At 47.4% G+C, this 21,193-nt stretch overlaps 1 protein-coding gene across 2 annotated transcripts in view; it reads left to right on the top strand.

Annotated features, from left to right (window-relative positions):
- The window catches only part of Ccdc149 (coiled-coil domain containing 149), an 87,678-nt gene that overhangs the window by 35,938 nt on the left and 30,547 nt on the right, over positions 1 to 21,193 (top strand). For both annotated transcript variants that reach the window (XM_050150204.1, XM_050150203.1), the window contains exon 4: positions 8,075 to 8,182. In XM_050150204.1, the coding sequence (XP_050006161.1) occupies positions 8,075 to 8,182 (108 nt within the window). The remainder of the gene's footprint in view (positions 1 to 8,074; positions 8,183 to 21,193) is intronic.

Raw genomic sequence — 21,193 nt, 5'->3', positions numbered from 1 at the left:
ATGATTTACTGGAGTAGCTTACAGGCTGTGTTCCGGCTAGTCTGACAATGACTGCCAATGGAAAGTTCAAGAATGCAGTAGTTGTTCAGTCTATGAGGCTGGCCATCTCAGCTGGTCTCCAGTGTATGCTGGAACCCCAAAGTAGGCTCTAATGCTAGTGAAGTAATCAACTTGCTAGCAAGAGGAAGGACAAGCAAAGAGCAAGTGCTTCCTCCTTTTGAGCCTTTTATACAGGCTGCCAGCAAAAGGTGTGGCCAGGTTAAAGGTGGACCTTCCCACCTCAAGGGATGCTTAGTAAAGATGGGTCTTCTTACTTCAAATGATTTAATTAAGAAAAATCCCTTATGGGTTTTCCCAGACACTTGAGGTTTAGCTAATTCCAGATGTAGTCAGGTTGACAACCAAGGATAGCCACCCCATGTGCTTTGCCTAGTACTTGGTGATTGCTTGGTCAATGTTGGGTCTTGTATAATTTTCTTGGGATTATCCAAGGCCACACAGCAGGTTCACAGAGCAAGGCTAGGTTCTAGATGACTCTGTGTGTGGTGATGTTTGGGGTCTGTCTTGCTTTAGCAGGAATGAACCATGGTCATCACCATTAGTCCAACCCAGTTTGGAAGTCCTGTTCAGAGCCCTCTGCCAAGCAGTGGGAAAGAACCAGAAATGGAGGTAGGGATTTTACACTAAGCTGTTGTGGTGTATCCACCAGAGAAGAATACTCGGACACTAGGAAGTCTGTGGTAGCTGACTGGAGGTGATACTGGGGATTTGGGGTCTCAGTGTAATCCCAAGCCTTTTTCAGAGAAAACTTTTAAGCAGAAAAACAATCTCCTGGGCTGACTAGCTTCAGGTGGTATGAACCGTTAGCCAGAAGCAAAGCTACAGAAGCCAAAAAGCAAGGTTAGTACATTTAGAGACTTTTCCAGAGCTATGGATTTTGATGGATTAGGTCTTTGTTTTTGTTTTTGGCAGGTGGTGCTGTCTACATGCTGAGTTTTGTGGTGTGAATAGTACTTTCATCATGGTGGCAATAGTGCCAAGGTGTGGAAACCTGTTACATAAACTAGTCTTGTTTCTGGTGGCCACCAGCCACTGACCATAATTGTGTCTGTCTTTTCCCCTTCTTAATCTTCTTAGAACACAGACTTGAACTTCACGCTTGCAAATTCTAGGAATATAGTTGTCATGCCTTCCTTTTGGACCTTGGACTTCTTTTTCAAACAACTCAATTTCCAGTGGTAAATCACCCGTTAAAGAAGCTGTGAAGAAACCAAGACAACAGCGATTGCACTAATAGCTTCTCATGGGATATTGAAATGAAAATGTCTTCCCATTACTCCAGGCAGAACTGTACACAGTGCGCCCCTTTGCACTGCGCGGAGAGATCATGGGAAAAATCTCCAACGACCCTTTAAATATTTTTCTTTTGCTAAACAAGCACTTTCCGTGAAGGAGACAAAGGGGAATTGAGATGATCTTGGGTTAATCTTCTTAGGTGATAGGATTCTTTTGGGTCACGGCGGCACACTCCTCCTCCCCAAACTCCTCCTTGAACAGACAGTCAAACACATCTTTAATATCTTTGTCTTTGCTTGTTTGATTTCAAGCACGAGAACCCCGGGAGGCATCTCCCCTGGCCCACCAGGGAGCCTTTGCTTTCTTGCCTCTAAAAAGGAACGGCTTATTTATACAGTGACGCGCCAGAGATGTCAACTCTCGGGGAAATGGAGTGTAGAGTGGCCCCGTGCAGGAGAGGAGGGGGCCTTTCATTTCAGCAAAGCCTTCTTGGTCAAGCTTATTTTAGTCCCTGGGGCCCACAAATCAGAACGGCTTTGTACAGGAATCCTGGTTTGATGCAGAGAACCTGAAACTTCCTTCAAAGACTTCAAGTGCTTTGTGGAGTTCTTTCAGAACACTTTGAAAGGAGTGACTTACTGTCGCGCTAGGGAAGCCAGGAGGCAACGCAGGTCCAGCTGCTCCGAGCCCTCCCCGGCAGGACTGTGGCTCCATCTTGGCTCTCACACTCTGCAAATTCTCATAACGACTTGACATGGAGTGTGGGCGTGCCCCCGATTCATAGACTCACTCTAAAACATTTGGGAGTTAACCCTGGGAGCCACTAGCAAGCAGGAGCAAAATCATAATGTCCTAGGTCTGGCAAATATTTATTTAAACTGTGCCTTTCCTAACGTCACTCAACAGGTTTGCCTGGAAAGAGGTTTATCTGTGAGGATGGGGAGGAGGCTGAGCACTTGTGCTGACCGACATATGTGCAGAACGTGCTCGCTGTTGCTGGTGTCCATAAATAAGAGTGCTGCTGGTGTGATGGCTCTTCCCTCCCATATCATTCAGCATCGAGGAAATGCACCCTCAGCTTGCCCACAGACAAATCCTAAAGAGGCATTTTTCTCAATTAACATTCTTTCTTCCCAGATGACCCTAGCTTGTGCCAAGTTGGCATTATAAATTAGCTGATACAGCATGCATCACCCATGTGTCACCCATGCATCATCACGTATGCATCATCCATGCATCATCACCCATGCGTCCCCCATGTGTCACCCATGCATCATCACCTATGCATCATCACACATGTGTCACCCATGTGTCACCCATGCATCACCCATGCGTCACCCATGTGTCACCCATACATTACCCATGTATCATCCATGCGTCACCCACCCATGCATCATCCATGCATCACCCATGTGTCACCCATGCATCACCCATGCGTCACCCATACATTACCCATGTATCATCCATGCGTCACCCACCCATGCATCATCCATGCATCACCCATGCACCATCCATGCATCATCACCCATGCACCATCCATGCATCACCCATGCATCACCCATGTGTCATCCATGCATCATCACCCATGCATCATTCATGCATCCTCACCCATGTGTCACCCATGTGTCACTCATGCATCATCCATGTGTCACCCATGCATCATCCATGTGTCACTCATGCATCACCTATGCATCACCCATGCATCATCCATGCGACATCCATGCGTCATCTATGCATCCTGTGCTGGGGCCCAAGCTTCCCCTTGTTAAAGGAAAGGTCCCCACAATGCAATATGACAAGAGCCTTTAAGCCTCACTTCTCCCTACTTGTCACTAAGGTTATATGATGTGTGTTTGTGTCTACGAGTGACTGGGCATGTGTGTGAGGATGTTCCTGGGGCAGAGAGTGTGTCTGAGCCCCCGGAGCTGGTATTATAGGCAGCTGAAAGCTCTGGATCTCTGGAAGAGCAGCAAGGGCTCTTAACCAATAAGCCACTTTATCACCCTCTCTTCCTGTTTTATCCTTGCAAATCTCCTTCCCTCTTCTGTCACAATTACAGTTTTTAATTACATTCTATTTATTTAATCTGTGTGTGTGCACATGAGCCACAGCACATGTTTGGAGGTCAAGGGACACGTTTTGGGAGTTAGTGATCGATCTCCTTCTACCACGTGGGCCCAAGGGATTGAACTCCCTTGTCAGGGTCAGCAGGCCCCCTGGCTGGCTCAGCCATCTCACTGGTCTGCAGTCACAACTTGACTTAAGGACAGCTCGAGTGACTTAAGTGTGAGGAATCTATAGTTTGCCCACTGTTTTCGGCACACACTTTTATTATCAAGGAGAATATGCCAGCCTTTTCTCGCTTGGTCTGAATACTTAAAAGAGGCTCCTTTGTGTCCTTCTTTGAGCTTTTCTCCTGGGCCACCACCTACCCTGGCGATGGGAAGGTGGCGCGTTCCTGGGCCCGTCTCCCTTCCCTCTGAAACCCTAGTGCCTTGCCACATTCTCCCAGACATTTCTTTCACGAAGTGCTATTCCAAACTGATGGTCACGGAGTCCTTCTCAATAACAGGGAGACAAAGTGCTCTGCATAGCGGATAAATTATAGGCAGGCACCACCTGCTCGCGTGATGGATTGTTAGAGCGGGTGTGTGAGTCACGGGTGTTATTTCTGGTCAGGAGAATTGTGTGAACTTTGCTCCTCTATTCCAAGCTCTTGAAAATGTGCCACACCCTCCCTTTTAAGGTGTTGGGTACCCTAGCAGAATAGTCGTTTTCTGGTGTTTAGTTACTGTTTCACAGTTGAGAAGGCAGAAGGCTTGAGTAAAGAAGGTTTGTGTGTTGACAACCCTCCCTTACAAGTATAAAAAAAAAAGTCTTTTGCCTTAAGGCAAGGGTCCCTCTCCCTTCCACTTCTACCCCTGAGGTCAAGCACAAGACTAGGGTAGATATACTGTGAACTCACAGCCCCAAAGGTATTGTGATTCCACCTGACCACTACCATGGCATTGTGGGTGATGGCGGGATGCCTGGCTGTATTGTGGTTGTAGTCTTTTCAGCTGGGCTGCAGACTAAATACGGTTTGAACATGATGGCTCTGGCTCTCTGAATGCCTTTTCTGTTGCAGCCCAAACCTCTACCCCAGTGTTCTCTGGGTTCTTGGGTGTTTATCCTGGGTTCCTGTCCTGCTCTATGTCCAAATGTCCAGGAGCACCAAGGCCAGCACTTGTCAGAGCAAGGCCCTAGGTCTAGAGCCATGACGCATGCTAATTGTTTCTGCTCCATTAAAAGATTATCAAGAAAATTAGGAAAGCTTTCATAGGCTTTTTACAACCATTGTATGGGTATGGCTTTAAAACACAGGGTTTTCTTAAATTTATTTTCCTAATAATTCATGTTGGCTGCATCGCACAAAAGCATTGATCAGGGATGGACTGAAGAATGCGTCTCTTTTGCTGCACGAGATGAGTTTGCTAATTCGGTGGTTGTGGTCCCTGAATGTCAGGGTCTCCCCTCCCTGCCAGGGGATGGAGCCAATGTTGATTGAAAAGGGGAGTCTGGGGGTGTGGCCATCTTTGTGGTTTGGTTTCCTTGTATGTTTTGATTGGTGCTCATGGAAGGGTGCAGGTGGCAGTGGCTCCTCCCCTGAGACCATCATCCTTCCTGCCTGGTGCCTGCCCTTCCATCTGGGTGGATGCTGCTGCTGGCTCTCTAAGAGGATCCATGAGCTAAGGTCTGGGAATTTTCTGAAGTTCAGTGGAAGCAAGGCACAGTGCAGGAACAAGGAAATGTCAATCAGGAGCAACGTCCAGTGCCTGCACCCAGCCTATCCTGTGTCTTTTAACTGTACCCCCCCCCCCCAGAGAACTCTGAGATATGAGGTGAGGAATGCCCCTTTCCTGCCTGGACCCTTGCCCCCACAAGGTCCACCATCTCCTTTTCACTGTGACCTCTTCTGCACACTCTGTTTCCTGTACTTCTAGAGTAATACCTGGCCGAGTACCACATGGTATAACATATAATTAGTAGCGCTACAGAACCACAGAGTTTTGTCTGTTTGGGTCATTGCTACACCCCCAGGCCTTAGACAGCACCTAACCCAAAGCTGATGCCCTGTAAACACCGTGTAAATAAACGAGTGACAGATGAACAGTGCAGGCACAGAATTATAAAGGGCCAGCTGTGGGCAACGAGGGACCTGCTGTGTCCCCACAACTCTGTCCCTCATGTACTTGAGTTAACGCCATGGGGGAGGGGCTTTAGGCAGTACCCCCTGGGTGCCCAACCTGGGCTTCAGTATTCTGTGTTTACTGTACACATTCCAGGTCACCACATGAAAAGTTGGATGTTAGTTCCCTTCTGCAGATGGAGAAAATGCCCCGGGAGGCTTTCTGGGAAAGGAACTTGGAATTCCCACCGGGGAACTTTCCAAAATCAGTTGGAATCAATGGTTCCTTGTTGCTCCATCTACAAAAGGGAGTCTAACTTTCCCCATCTACCATCAACTTTGTATCTCCTGAGAGCAGAGTTCTTGGAAAATGGGGAGCAAGATATTGTAAGCTATGAGCCTTGCCAATATGGGCTTGAAGATGTAGATTGCACTGTGGCATGGAGATTGTATTGGGGACAGTACAGTTTGTCCCAGGCGAGACCGCATGCTAGGCACTGGTTTTAGGACTTAGTGCTTCTTACTCCCAATGCCGAGGCCAGAACCTCCAGCTCAGCTTCTCATCTCCCCTTTCAACTGTGTTAGGGCAGAGGGGAGGAGCGAGAACCAAGTTCCTCGCCCTTCATGGAACTTATGCTTGAGCAGGGAGAGGGAGGCAGGAAATAAACAGTGAGCAATAAACCATGAAGTGAATTATATGGTGTGTTAGGAGATGGCACGCGCCTCAGACAAAAGGCACGGGAGCAAAGGGGAGGGTGGTCGTGTTAAATCCAATGGTCCAGGGGGTGTCCTGTGGGGACCATTTTGAAAAGTGGGTGACCTCTTTGAAAAAGCCTGAAGGAGCTGACAGAGATTTTGGGCAAGAAGATGGGATCAGGCCTGGCATGGAGGAAAAAAAAGTGAGAATGGAGGTCAGGTACCTAGGAGGAAGAGACAGGAGGCAGTCCCAACCAAGGGACTCTGGAGGTCTGATTGGGGTGTGTGTCAAGAACTGCTAAAAATTTCATCTTTAGAGTCTTTCCCTTGCTGCCTTTTCCAACCCAACATAACTGTTCCCAGAAGTGTAGCACTGAAGGCCTTGGAGACGTGGCCACTAGAGGGGGGTTGTCCATTTACGCCTCTGGATTTGGGTTTCCTGAACTTCAACAGGAAGGCATCTGGAGATTTAGCTCTATGTACAGCTCTTTAAGTGACTGCTGTGAGGCCCCCACTTTCTCCATCCTTCTTTCTCATCCCAAGGCTTGGAACACACACATACAGCCCTGTGTGACTGGCTGCCGTGCTCAGTGTTTGTCTCCGTTAGAGGTGGGGAGAACTCGGTCTGTCGGGTGACAAATTTTCTTTGTAAAACAAGGGTGGGTTTCTGCAGAGCAAGGGACAAGGGTGAGCTGAAACTGCGTAGGGGTGTCCAGAGTCCAGGGGAGCCCCAAGAGGAGATGTCAGAGGGCCAGCAGTGCTGCTTTGGGGAAAGGAATGGAGCTGCCTGGCTAGGTGAACCCCTCTGACAGGGTTGGTACCCCAGGTTTAGTAGGAGTGTTTGTGAGAGAAGAAGCTTATGATGTGTGTGTGGGTGGGTGGGTGGGGTGATGTTTTGAAGACTGAGGTGGAAAGCAATAGCCAGGGCTCTCTGGCACTGTGAGAACTACCATCAGGAGACAATAAGATGGGAGACAGACCAGGAGTCCAGAGAATCACAACTAGATCCCAATGTTGGAAATGGTCGCCTTTCAGAACGGCAACTGAAGTTCTGGGCATTCAGCCTGGGGAGATGGCATCATGGGTAAGATGCTTGCTGCAAAATCATGAGATCTGAGTATGATCACCAGCACACATGTAAAAAGAAGGCACAGCTACAACTGTAATCCCATTGTTGGGGAGACAGAGACCAGGCGGATCCTTAGGGCTCACTGGCCAGGTAGACTAATGGCATTGGCGAACCCTACGTTCAGTGACGGACTGTCTCAAGAAAGTAAGGTGGAGAACAACTGAGGAAGATATTCGATGTCAGCCTCTGTCCTCCGCATGCATACACATATGCACAAGCAAATATACACACAAATTCTGGGCACTGAAATAGCAAAGAAGAGTTCATTAAACAAGACACATTGGAAGGCATAGATTGAGACAATGAATCCTTTCTTACATTGCTGGCCCTAATTTGTGAGCTCAACACCATCCAATTTGAAAGTGGCTATTTTATTACCTGTGTGTATACATGTAGTATATATGTGTGCAAGTATCTGCTTGCGAGGGTACAGAGGTCAGAGGAGGACACCAGAGGTCCTGCGCTATCATTTTTAATCTTACTCCCTTGAGACAGGGTCTCTCATTGAGCTCACAGCCATGCCTGACTTTTTATGTGGCTGTTGGGGATTTGAACTTGGATCCTCACGCTTGTACAGTAACCCCCCAGGATAGACAATCTCTTAGGAAAGTTTTGTAACCTGTCCACTTTTGTGAGCCGCTCTGGAAAAGAACCTCCCGCACATTCACTTACACGGGGTTCTGTGGGATCCACCTGAGCTGGATGCCAGCATCCGTACATCAGGAAAGCCCACGTTTGTCCATACCTCCATACTGATTGCTCTTGTGCTATGTTGATATTTCCAGGCTAATCTTGTGCAGCTGTTGAGAGACTCTCAGGACAGGAATAAACGTCTGGGAGAAGAAATTAAAGAACTCCGGCAGAGGCTTGGCGAGGTCCAGGGTGACAATAAGGTACCGTGAACGTCGACAGGGAAAGGCTCACTGCGGGAGTGCGCGCTGGACGCTTCTGAGTGGGTAGCACGTCAGGAAATGCACTGCAGCATTGGTGGGGAAAGATTGCTATAGATTTTTATTTTTGCCATCATGCAAATTCACAGTTTAGCGTTTGCCTTTATCGCAGCCCCTTTGTGGGTGCACGTGTTTGCACATGTGTGTGCTTCGGAGCTGCTCTGATATCGTCCCAACCCATTCTAGAACTTTCGCTCTATCCAGCTTGGTGGTAGATAACATGTGGTTGAAGGCAAAATAAAAGCAAATGCGATACTTCCTTCTACACAAATAATGGGTTTGTGGCTCCGATGATTTGAATTTTAAGTAGTCATTCTACTAATGATGTTCACATCACCAATTTACTTTATTGCTAAATTTGGCAATTTGTATGGAACATTGCTCAAAATCCACTGCTCGGCATTAATCAAACTCCCCTGTTGGCAACGTTAATTATAAAATATGAACTCATAAACTCCACACTAAATGCATGCATTCACTCTCTCCCAGCTGAAGCTGCGAACAAAAGTACAATCGAAAAAGAGAAGGAAAACTGAAGTTAAATTCTGTTCCCCCAAATAATTCTCCACTTTGCCCGGCGTGGACAGATTCATTTTCAGCCTTTTGCCCAGAGGCGGTGCTCACAACAGCAAGGGTGCTGGGTTCCAACTTAGAAACGCTCTATTGTGTCTCTTTGTGTCCAGGGTGCTTTCTTGGGGAGACGTTTTTTTTCTAGATGTTATCACATTCCTTGACAAACAAAGATAGCTTTCTCTTTTATGGGGAGTGGTTGGTTATTAGGAGGCACCATTTTGAAAGATGTTCACTTTTTTTTTGTGTGTGTGTGTGTGTGTGTAAAACATGTTTAGTACTCTCTGGAAGTCAGTTGCTTACAGGGAACTCTTCCACAATGAAAGATCAGAGAGGCCAGCTTTTTGTTTCTATGGTGATTTGTCATGTCAAGCTGTCAGTCAAGACTACCTGCCACAGTCCCCAGTCACAGTTCCCAAAGGAGGTAGGACCTTGAAGAAGTAGGGTCTGGTAGGTCGGGTCAAGAGTGCCCTCACCAGGGGACTACTTACTTACCACCTGTGGACCGGAGCAAATCGGGTTTCTAGTGGTCTACAAGAGTCAATATCATAGGAGCGGCTGACCCTTCTTCTCTGCTGTCCCCCTTTCCCCTCTCCAGCTGACATCTTCTGTGTCTGCCATTCTGTGCTATAGCCATGGGGCCCTCACTAGAAGTCCTCTGAAGGTGTGAGCCGAGAAAACTTTTACTTTCTAACGTACCCAGCCATTGGTGGCTTGCTCCTGTATTGGAAGATGGGCTTGGGGAAACCCTCAGCAGTTAAGAGTGCTTGTTAGCTGTGTCTGGGAGCTAGAGTTTAGATTTTGGCATTTCTTAATGAACCAGGTGTCCTGAATGTGTCTGTAAGTCCAGCTCTAGTTGGGGCAGCGGCAGGAAGTTCTCTGGGCTTGATGGCTTCCAGCCTAGTAAAGAAAACTAGAGCCCCAGGGTCGTGGAGTAAGCCTTTATCAAAGGAATACACAGAGCACGGCAGGTGGGAATACCCAGTGCCCCCTTCTATTCTGAGAGTAGTGCACACAGACATTTTATTTTAGCTCACAGCTCTAGGACATAGAGTGCATATTTAATAAATTAAATAGAGAAATAAAAATATTTTTGAATGAATTAAGTCTTCATTTATCTATTTTTGAGATAGGATTCCACTGTATAGTTGTGATTTATCTGGAATTCTTATGTAGATTATACTAACCTTGACCTCACAGAGATCGACCTCCCTCTGCTGAAATTAGCTAACTCTTTTCCATCTAACTACAGTAAGATAGATAGATAGGTAAATAGATAGATAAGGAAACCCCTGTATTTAAATAAATTTGAAAAATGAGGCTCTGTTTTTCCTGGTGATGAAATAGGAGTGAGAAGGAATGCCCAGAACACGTTTTCACTAGCACCCCAGAAGCTCGGCAGGCTCCCATGTGGCAGATGCATCATGGGACGATCAGGTCAGGGATCAAAGGTCAACTCTGGAAGTGTCTTCCTCCATCAGTCACAACAGAGCGTGGTCTTTCTAATAAAATGTGCAGTTGTTTTCTTTATGCTCATAAAAATACAACGTGGATTTTAGGGACGCCAGAAGCAGTTTGAAAGTGTGACTGTTTCTGACCCATGCTTCCTTAGTAGTGTATTAGTTCCCTATTTTCCTTTTGTTATTCTGAGCGACTCCTGCTTTTAACTTTTCTAATTATGTTTCTGCTTTACCAGTTGGTTATGTCTTGATCTTAGGCCTGTTCCCCTTTCTGTGTATGTGCGTGCGTGTGTGTGCATACCTGTGTGTGTACGTGTGAGTCTGTGTCTTTGTCTGAGCCCATGTTGTGATCTGCACACTTGTCAACTTGTATCCAAGATTTTGGATTTAGTGACTCCTTCATGGCCTGTAGAGCAATCTGTCCGCTGGCAGGTACCTGGAGGCTGTTATCTTGTTCACCAGACCCCTGCTCGTATGTGGTTCCTCTCCAAAGATACAGACATGGCAGCAAGCCCCAGTCATCATTCTGTTCTTTGTGTCTGCACTTTTGAGGCTGGCCAGGTCCCTGAAGTTGTTTTCAGGCCCATGGCCACCCTTCTCTCAGCACCTCCAGGCCTTGGTAAGATTGCTGATTCCACGGTGGTACTAGACCTCCTGACACTGAAGGCCCTGTTCAAAGGTAGCTGGGGCTGTGTGATAGAGAACTGGTTAAGCCTTCGAGGTCTGTGTGTGTGTGTGTGTGTGTGTGTGTGTGTGTGTGTGTGTGGTGTTGTGGTCATGTGGGGTTCTGATGGTTGGTCATTTTTGTCATTTTGATCCGTTCTGCCATGGGTAGCTACCACTCTTTGAGGTGTGTGTGTGTGTGTGTGTGTGTGTGTGTGTGTATGTATGTGTGTGGTGTTGTGGTCATTGTGGGGTTCTGATGATTGGTTATTTTTGTCGTTTTGATCCGTTATGCCATGGGTAGCTCCCACTCTTCCTTCATCTTCAAGGTACTGGCCATGTCCTTGTCACAGTGTGCCAGGCATCCATGGTCTGTCCACCGCCAGTTTTTCCCATCACAGTCAGACTGAAACCTTCATGCAGGCTTCACTCTGTCTGCCTTGCTGCCTGTGTCATGGGATCTTTACACTTATTACATACCTGGGGCCGTCTCCTTGACTCCGCTTTCCATCCACTCCCGTTCCAGTCAGATCATGGATTACATGTTGCCTTTGCCAGCTTCAGGTGTCAGTTCTGTGTGTTCTCACTGTGTTTGGCTCTGCTTCTCTGATACTGTGTGGCCCTGTAGCCCGGGGTGGGGGAGATGCTCAGAAGATGAGTGCTTGTCCCATACTTCAGCCTAGGACCCTTAGTTCCCTCCATGGAGCCCTTCTTAGGAAATCTCCCACAAAGTGTGGGGGTTGCGTTGACTGAGTGAGCAATGCTGTGAGGGGATAAAGCGAACCAAAAGAAGAGCAAAGGGACAAGTAAATCCAGTATTTGTTGTCAAAGGCAGGAGGATCTTGAAATCAAGACTAGCCACAAGAGAGTGGGACAAAGGAGTTTAACTAAAAGAGAAGGAGAGAGGGGCACAGAGCAATGCATGGTGTGAGGAACTTGGAAATGGAAGTAAAAGTTCTAGAAAAACAAAAGTCCCAATAAGGGACAAATAGCAGCTCCACTGGGAGCCCGTGGAAGGCCTGATAGGTGCGAGGGCAGAGGACAGATGCTGTGGCCAGGGGGTGCCCATGCCTGTCCTGCTCATGGCCAGGCCCATTCCACTCAGCATACTTAAGGGCTAGATATTTGCTGCTTGGAGACCAAACAGGGCCCAAGGGCAGTGTTTGCTGAACACCTGTGCCTGTGGGCAGCATCTCCGAGCTGCCATTTAACAGTGGCCCGTCATGCCAGAGAGAGGCGGACTGTATTAAGCACACATGAGCACTGGGGTGACAGGAAATGGCCTGCCTTCGATATTGCCAGAGAGACTGATTTTTCTATTTGTTCAGCTAGGGCCTTGGCACCCTACACTCCATATAGCACTTCCAAATGGTTTCTGGAGGGTTTGCAACGACAGCAGCTAGGACAGCTTCGTATTTGCATAAGCTGGGGGCATGTATCTCGTGTCATGTGGGTGAGGGTGCCTGGAACTCATCACGACCTGACCTCCTCTGACTAGTCCCCAAGAATTGAGGTGAGGAGCAAGAATGCACCCAGAGAAATACAAACTCCCAACCTGAACCAGATGAGAGGGTGACAACGGAATCCCACCAGAAGCTGCCCCTTCCTCAACATTTCAGGGTTTTTGCTTTTGTTTACTTTGTTTTGATTTGGTGGAAAGTGTTCACACATGTGTGGGTGCTTGCAGGAGTATGTACGTATTTGTATATTTGTGCGTGTATGTGGAGGCTAGGGATTAATGTCAGGTGTTTTCCTCAGTTACTTTCCTTTTATTATTTTGAGACAGGGTCTCTTACTGAATTTGGGACTTGCCAGTCAGCAAGGCACAGGGATACCCCTGTCTCTACCTTCCCAGTGTTAGGATTAAAATTTTCAGTGTTTAAAGGTCAATGAGGACTCGGGAAGAAAGGCTCCGGGCACCTTGGGGAAATCCTGGTGCATGATACAGGGCCCTTATAATCATCTGTGGGAGGAAAGAGCTAGTTATGTGGGAAGTTATGTGGGAAGGAGCCCCCCTTCTCTACGGATCCTGCTCTGAATTTCCTCAACACCCCTGGTCTTTGCCTGACTTTTCTTCTAAACGTGGAACAGAGAGAAGGGTAAGGAGATGGAATGTGGCAGAAGAAGGGGATCTCTGTGGTTCTAAAATTTCAACAGCAAGCTTGTAGAGACTGTCTGAGTCTTAAGAGGGGAGCTGACACCATCTCTCTGGCAGAGAGAGCCTAGCTTCTGAACTTAGCCAGCTTTCTTGGAGTGCTGCTTACTGGCTTGATCCTCATGGGTTGCTAAGCCTTTCTTATAGAACCCAGGACTACCAGATGAAGGGTGGGATCACCCGTCATAGCCTGGGCCCTCCCCCATCAATCATTAATTAAGAAAATGTTCTACAGGTTGCCTATAGCCTGGTCTTGTAGAGGGATTTTTTCTCAATAGAAGTTCCCTTCCTTCACACGACTATAGCTTGAATCAAGTTGACATAAAGCTAACCAGTATACCACTAAACTGATGTCTATGATCTTGGGATGGTTTGCCACCCAGAAGGATCTGGCTGAAGAGCAATAGTGCAGACAACCCAGGAGACCCCGTCTTTGGGCATGCTTAGACCCCAGTGTGTGTTCCTGCTCTGCCTGCCAGGGTGTAAGTGATCTGAAAAAATTTGGTCATTCTCTGGGTTTCCCGTGTCCTCCTCTTTAAGATGCCTGTCAGTGGTGGCCGGGCTTCTTTCTGTGTCCACCCACTCACACCTGGTGACTTCCTGTGTTCCAGCAGCTAACATTGCATAAGAGGCTGAGAAACACAAAGTTCCCCACTAGGGAACTTAAACGCTGATTGGGGAGACAGACAGAGAACAAAACACATAAAGTCATCAGACAGTGTCTAGTGTGAGGAGATGAGAGAGCGGGGTGATGAGCTATAATGAGGGAATGTGTGCTCCATCCTTCTCACCGTGCAGTGCGTTCTCTGGCTGGGAGGGCACGGCGACCTTTAATGTGTCATGACCAGTGTTGCCTGAGAGTCCCCTCCCTCACACTAGTGTCACCAGTAGCCACAAACTTTCCTCCTGTGGTCCCACTATTTCCAGGGCCCTCAGTGTATGCCCTGGGAGAGACCACGATCCAAGTAAAAAGTCTGCCACGTGGCAGCCAGACCTCCAAGCTCAGCCCCCTCATCACCACCCCAGGTGTTGCTAGCAGCGAGCATCATTTTTATGCAGGGCTTCTGGAAGCTCTTGGTGTGCTGTACACCCTATTAAATGAACACCTGTAAGATGCACCCACAGCAGCCACCCCCAGGCCCTCTGGGACAGTGACGTCAGTGATGGCTCTGGTACTATTACAGCAATGGTGGCTCTTGTGTGCCTTTCATTTTGTGTTGTGGGCATGGGCATAGCATGGGCAGAGGCAGAAAACTTGTACTTTTTTAGTCGTCTCCGTGACACTGGAGAAATGCCGGCTTTGCCTTCAATAGTAAGCTTTAGGTTTCACCAACTGGCAGCCCTGATGAGTACCTCTCTTTGATCTGGTGTTGGCCCTGTAAAGCCATAGAGCCATTCTGTGACTGCCGGTTGTGGGGAGTGGCTGGATGGATCCTGCAGAGCAATGAAGCCCAAGTCATCAGCCAATAAAGACAATCCAGTGAACAAGCAGGTGACCAATTAAAGGATACTTTGCTTATTAAAAAAAACAAGGAAAACATGTTGTGTTCAGCTGTGGTTGTTTGTCATGGTCTTGGATCAGAGCTGGGGAAGTTGTGTACAAGCAAGCTGTTCTAGAGGGTTCACGGAGGGTTCTGTTGCACTAATCTCCAGGAGGGCATCCCTAATGATACATTCTCTCTTGGAGTAGAGCAGACATTTTGTTTTGAGGTAGGGTCTCATCTAGCCCATGGGTTCTGTTCATTTAACACATATGCTTTGGGGATGCCACAAAAAAAAAAAAAAATAAGGCCGTACTTCTATGGGACTTCATTTGTGGTAGAGCCATAATTGAACAAACAAACAAGTCCCTTTCTTAGATCCTGGAAAGTGGAGTTTTATCATTGCACCTCTGCCGTATTGATTGAAGGTCTACTGGATAGCACACAGTCTGGGTATGTCAGCCATGGCAGGCACTAGGCAGACCATGAGGCTAGCTGGATAACGGTAGGGGTACCCCAGAAGTTCTGCCCTCACATGCTCAGGCCACAGAGACCCTGGAGGAAGGAGAACAGATATCTGTCCTAAGGTAGAACTGAGCAGAGTGTATGTTGAGGATTACACTGGGAAATTGTAACACATGCTAACTCAGAGCAGGCTCTGCAGAAGTGTATGTGCTTTGTCTGAGCAGGGATGGGACAGCACAGTGCCACAACAGAGGAAAAGCCCTTGACATCCAGGACCAACCCCACCTCAGTCATTCCTAGGACTTGCTACTTAAGCCAGCGACCTTGCCTCTCTTGGTCTGTGCCTTCACCTGACTGGATACAGTGGATCTTCCCCAAGTTGAGCATGTTTCAGCACCCCGGACAGCACCACACCGTGCACAGGGGTCAAGGACCCAGACTGATCCTGCCTGTCTGTAAGGAGGGGACATCAGGATCTTCTTCAGCATGATGGGGGGGGGGACAATGATCTGAGAAGCATTTGGAGGACCCCGTGGGGAGTCTGACACTGGGCTGTGAGAACTGAAGTTTTCAGGAGGTGCCATGGAGCTGATGGCCGGTGCCACAGGCAGATGCTGAAAGAGGCAGGCACTGGGAAGCAGAGGACCTGGGAAGAAATAGCTTTAGCTGAGATGAGATGTCCAGGGAAATCTCTAACCTGAGCCTTGACAAGGACGGCAGGAGTCACTATGGGATGTTTTATCACTAACTGTGCTAGCGGCAGAGGAAGTACAGTACCTGGGGGCTGGGATGGATACCAGGAGGTGGGCGGGATGGGTGAAACACAGACACAAGGTAGCTGGGAGTGGCCTTGGGGCAGGTAAGGAGGGCCATGTGGGCCTCCCAGTCTTAGCAAGAGCTCTGAGCCCATCTTGGTGCAGAAGAAAGCCACTGCGAGTGATTTGAGGACATTGTTTTCTCATCCCAAGTAGGGAGCCCATGAGCTGATACACACACTAGTGTGTGGATGACAGTTTCTTGAGACCCAGGAGTGGTGCATGGATCCCACCATCTTGTTACTTTTTTTGGGGGGGGGGACAGCATTTCTCTGTGTAGCTCTGGCTGTCCTGGAACTTACTCTGTAGACCAGGCTGATCTTAACTCAGAGATCCACTTGTTTCTCTCTCCTGGGTACTGGAATTAAAGGCCTGTGCCACCATGCCCTGCTGACATACTCCTTTGTATAGATGCTAGTATATCTATAAGAGTATGCTTATCTTTGTTTATTAAATTCACAAGTCACATGTGGCTTGGCAATGTTAGGTGACTTTGTCAGGGCACATAGGATTAGCAGAAGAAGAATCTGAACACAGGTAACATGCAGAGAATAGTGGCTCCCACCTTGGGTGCCTCCCAGTGCCTGTTGGACAAATGAATTCCAGCAAATGAAAAAAAAATACAAGTTAGAGAATGTTGAAGACCATGACAGGAGGAAGCTGGGAAGAGGTCAAAGAAAGACTGAGCCCCTCTGACTCAAGGACTAGGAAGGCCTCCCATAGGTTAGGTCTGGTGAGGCCTGGGCAGCTGGCAAAGAACCCGGAGCCTTCCTGCAACATTGTTTTGTTCCCTGTCCCTCAGCGACATCTGAGCTGCAGCTGGGCCTTGTGCACCCGCCAAGACTCATGTCCATAATTCATTCATAAACATTTATTTCTCTCTAAATCAGTGAATGATGGTGTCCCTTGGTGACAGAGCGGGTGTTCACAGAACTCTCGTCCTCTTGGCACTGGGAGACTAGCTATATTGTTATGATGCCCTGTTTGAGGATAGCCGGCATGGGGAGCAGTGCTTATTGTCACTTCCCCTGGACGACAGACAGCCACCCCCTCATGCTCCCTTGTAAGCCTGGGTCTAGAGCTCAACTTCAGCCATTCAAAGACAGCAAATTTCCCTGGGTGGTTGTTAGGAGCTCTTGAACAGATGATGATGATGATGATGATGATGATGATGATGATGATGATGACGACGATGACGATGATGATGATGTGGTGATGGTGGTGAAGACAGCAACAATCATTATGACAATGACAGCAATGAAGGTGATGGTGATAACCATCCTGCAAGCAGCTGGTGTTAGTCACACACTTTCTCTGCTCCTGGACAAAGCTGGTGTCGTAGAGAAGGCAGCCATCATCCTTTATGGCTGTCCTCAACATGGGGCAAGCTCAGATGACCTGGATGGTCCTTAAATCACACAAACAGTCCAGGACAAACAGTTGCATGTATGTTTCCAAGCTGTGGCATTATTTATGATTGCAAACATTACAACTCTGCATTATATAGCTGAAGAAATTGAATACATCTGTGGGCATTGAATACATAAATGCAGTATCTCTTAGCAGAAGGGTGAGGGGAATCACTCAATTTTTAGAATTAGTTCTTTTCTTCTGCATCCCTCATTCCTTATCACCTATGTGATCCCTAACCTGGCGTTCCCTGACTATGGCTCCACTTGCTCCAATTTCATGCTGTGCTCTCAGCAGGGAGATACAGAGGCCTGGAGAAGTTCAAGCTCATTCTTGGGGACTGAGCATCGGAAGCCCTAAGCAGGTGACCCTAGAGCCTATGAGCTGTCTTTGGAGAAGGCAGACTTGATGTCCCTGGGCTCTATGTAGGCACAGCAATAGCGTCATCAGGCCCCTTCTGCTGACTGCATTTAAATTTCAGACCCAAATAACAACCCAACTTGAGCCACCGTTTAAATGTGTTTCAGCCAGTTCAGCTCTGCAGTGTGGGAGCAATATTATCTGCACATTAGACACCAAATGATAGCTAACGTGTTGATTGACATTTAAACCGCATCCAGTGTGAAGATGACTCTGTTCTATGGAGTGGGGCCTCACTGGGCATGCGTAGCCACTAACTGGCATTAACAAACATAATTGCGTGACTCCATATAAAATGTGCGGTGAGGCCAGTTGTGACTGGAAAGTGAGGTTTCTTTACATCTAGTTTATGCTGTCTGTCTATCAGGGAACATTTCAGGGAAAAGCTTGAGTCTTCAAGACACAGCCCAAGTCTCTTGCAGCCTCCTGCCAAAAGCCTGTGTGCTTGAGACCCTGCCTCTGGGGCTTGACAAGCGCTGCTTCTTGGCTTTGCTGTGTGTCTTTGGAAATGTGCTCTTCAGAGTCCTGCTGTCCTGAGCCCAGGACCAGGGAACATGAAAGATGTTTCACATTCCAGCTTTTGCTTGAGTCAACCGATTCTGTGATCCATGTGTTCCATGAGGTGACTTCAATGCCTAGTGTGAGAGTCCTGGTCCACTGGTCCCAGGGGAGGTGGAGAGGCTCCTTCCAGCCTCTGTCATAGCTACTGTGCCAATGCTCATCACATCTGTGGTTTCTGTATCTTCCATTGAACATACACTTATTTAACAGATTTTAATTTATCAGCACTGTACTAATGGGTTCACCCATTCTCTAACTCAGACTCAGAGGGAACTGCTTTTATTCACATGTTTTCCCTATGAGGCACATCGCAGCCTCTGTTCTTGCACTCAGGGACTCTAGACAGTATGCTAGCAGTGTGCATGAAGCCATGGCCAGGAGACCTTTTCTACACCACCAGTGGAAGGGTACATTAGTACAATGTCCCAGTGGAAGGGTAGATTAGCACAATGTCCCAGTGGAAGGGTAGATTAGCACAATGTACCAGTGGAAGGGTAGATGATTAGTACAGCCATGAAAAGAAATGCTGTTGTCCTTCAAATTATAAATAAATAAAATGTTATGTATATGCACACTAACCTCTAACAGTTGCAGTACTAGGTATGTGTAGAAGGAGCTGCGGGCAGGCCTGCTTTTTGTCCCACCAGGCTCCGGCATGGCTAGCTTAATACCAGAAATAACAACACACAAATTGTATTCATCTAAACACTGCCTGGCCCATTAGTTCCAGCCTCTTATTGGCTAATTCTTACATCTTGATTAACCCATTTCTAATAATCTTTGTAGCACCACGAAGTGGTGGCTTACTGGGAAGATTCTAATCTGTGTCCATCTCAGAGAGGAGAGCTATGGCATCTGCCTGACTCTGCTTCTTTCTCCCAGCATTCTGTTCCATCTACTCCGCCTTTCTAAGTTCTACCTTATCAAAAAGCCAAGGCAGTTTCTTTATTAACCAATAAAATTAACATATAGACAGAAGGCCCACCTACATCAGGTATATATTCAAGGGAATGACATCATTGTATCAAAAAGATGCCTGCGTGCCCATGTTCATTAATATTCTACTCAGGCTAGCCATAGTGTGACGTCAACCTAAGTGTTCATCCATGGACTGGATAAAGAAGATCTGGTACATGTACCCAGTGGGATACCACTCTGTCTTCATAATGGATGAAATCTAGAAGATATCATGTTAGCTAAATCAATCATTCAATCAATCAATCAATCAATCAATCACAGAAAGACAATTGCCACAGGATCACAGTCATATCCAGAGTCTTGAAAAGGGTCTTCACAGAGATGTTGCACTAGCTAGTTTTTATTGTCAACTTGGCACAACCTTTAGACACCTGGAGAGAGAGAGACCCTCACCTGAAGCATTGCCTCAATCAGATTAGCCATTGGCCATGTCTGTGAGAGAGTGTCTTGACTGACATGAGAGGGCTCAGCCTACTGGGATGGGGTGGGAGAGAGCAAGATCTCTCGGCAGTTGGATCTGGGCTGCATAAGACAGCTAGCTCAGCATGGGCCAGGAGCAAGCCAGTCAGCTGCTCTGGTTTTGCTTTCTGCCGTTTCTGCTTGACTTTCTGCCTTCATTTCCCTCAATGATGGCCGGTGGCCTGGAAGTGTAAGCCAAAACCAACCGTTCCCTCCCCAAGTTGCTTTTGGTCAGAGTGTTTTATCACAGAAACAGAAAAGAAGTAGAAAAAAGAACCGTGTTGATCTGAGACTGAGATGGGCATGGGAGCATAGGTGTTAGTACCCCGTAAGAGTCACAGACTGCAGGGATTAAGCCCCACACTTTGTTGTGTAGTAGGTGACACATTGATTGTGTATTTCAGAGCAGTTAGTGTCCAAAGCTTTGCATGATAAATAATAAATGTGGAAGGTGAAGTGTGTATTAATTACCCTGCTATGACCATCATACAGTATATATATGCATGGAGGCAACACACTGAGTCCCACCAATTTGTGAATTTTATAAAACCATCAAAATTATCAAAGAAAAAAATGTGGGCACTCAGCACCAAGCAGGTCATTGCCAGGCTGTCCATGGTATGAGACAGGGAGACAGGAGGTGACTTTGTTGACCTCATCTGGGCTGAACATCTGGGACTCACATTTTTTTTCCCACTCTATGAATGTTCAGCCACGATGCTGGAAGATCTTGAACATGGATTTGGGGGTGCAAATAAGTTGGACCAAGTAGGAAAATCCACAAGTACACACGCTGTGAACTCCAAGTATGGACTTAGCAGATTCCATTAGGCATGGAGTTTTGCATGTGAGTATCTTCCACCCCGTGCCAGTCCATGGCTCGCAGCGCCCAGTAGACACTGTGAGAGTCAATGCGGCAATGGAGGGTCACTGCATCCTGTCTGCCTTCCTGCAGTTCCCACTTCTCTCCATTGCTGTCATCATTTCAATTAGGTAATTCTGCCTTGGCTTGAATTAGCATTCTATCACCTGACCCTTATCCTTTGGAAATGTTGAAGTTTAACCATTTGTACTGAAGTCCTAAGACTCAATCAAGCAGGAGCAAGAAAGAGCATGCTCACAGTGAGCTTCACTGGGCTGTCATACCCATATGATAGGGACAGTGTATTCTGAGGGCTTCATGCTTATGTAAGCCCATCCACATCCACCCATAGAGAGAAGATGATGTATTATGAATCTTTTTAGGATAAGTACATGGTGATGGGCAGGCCTGGATGCGCCGAGACTATGTGTTCATCCTGGGACCTCTCCCATAATTCCTGCTGTGACTTTACCTGGGGGGTGGGAGCTGGGACTCAGTATGCAGGATGTCTACATCGCCAAACACACACACTTGAGTACTTTATGTATTTGGTCACTTTCTGTATTCTCTCACACATTAGTTCTTAGTACACACTTGGTCATGGTGCATACAAGACTTGTGTTCTTGAGTGCACTCTACTTATCTTTTCCTCAAG

Source organism: Alexandromys fortis, unplaced genomic scaffold (genome assembly GCF_014885135.2).
Source record: "Alexandromys fortis isolate MF-2015 unplaced genomic scaffold, M_Fortis_MF-2015_v1.1 scaffold_0, whole genome shotgun sequence".
Classification (NCBI taxonomy): Eukaryota; Metazoa; Chordata; class Mammalia; order Rodentia; family Cricetidae; genus Alexandromys; species Alexandromys fortis.
This window is presented reverse-complemented; position numbering and strand designations above follow the sequence as displayed.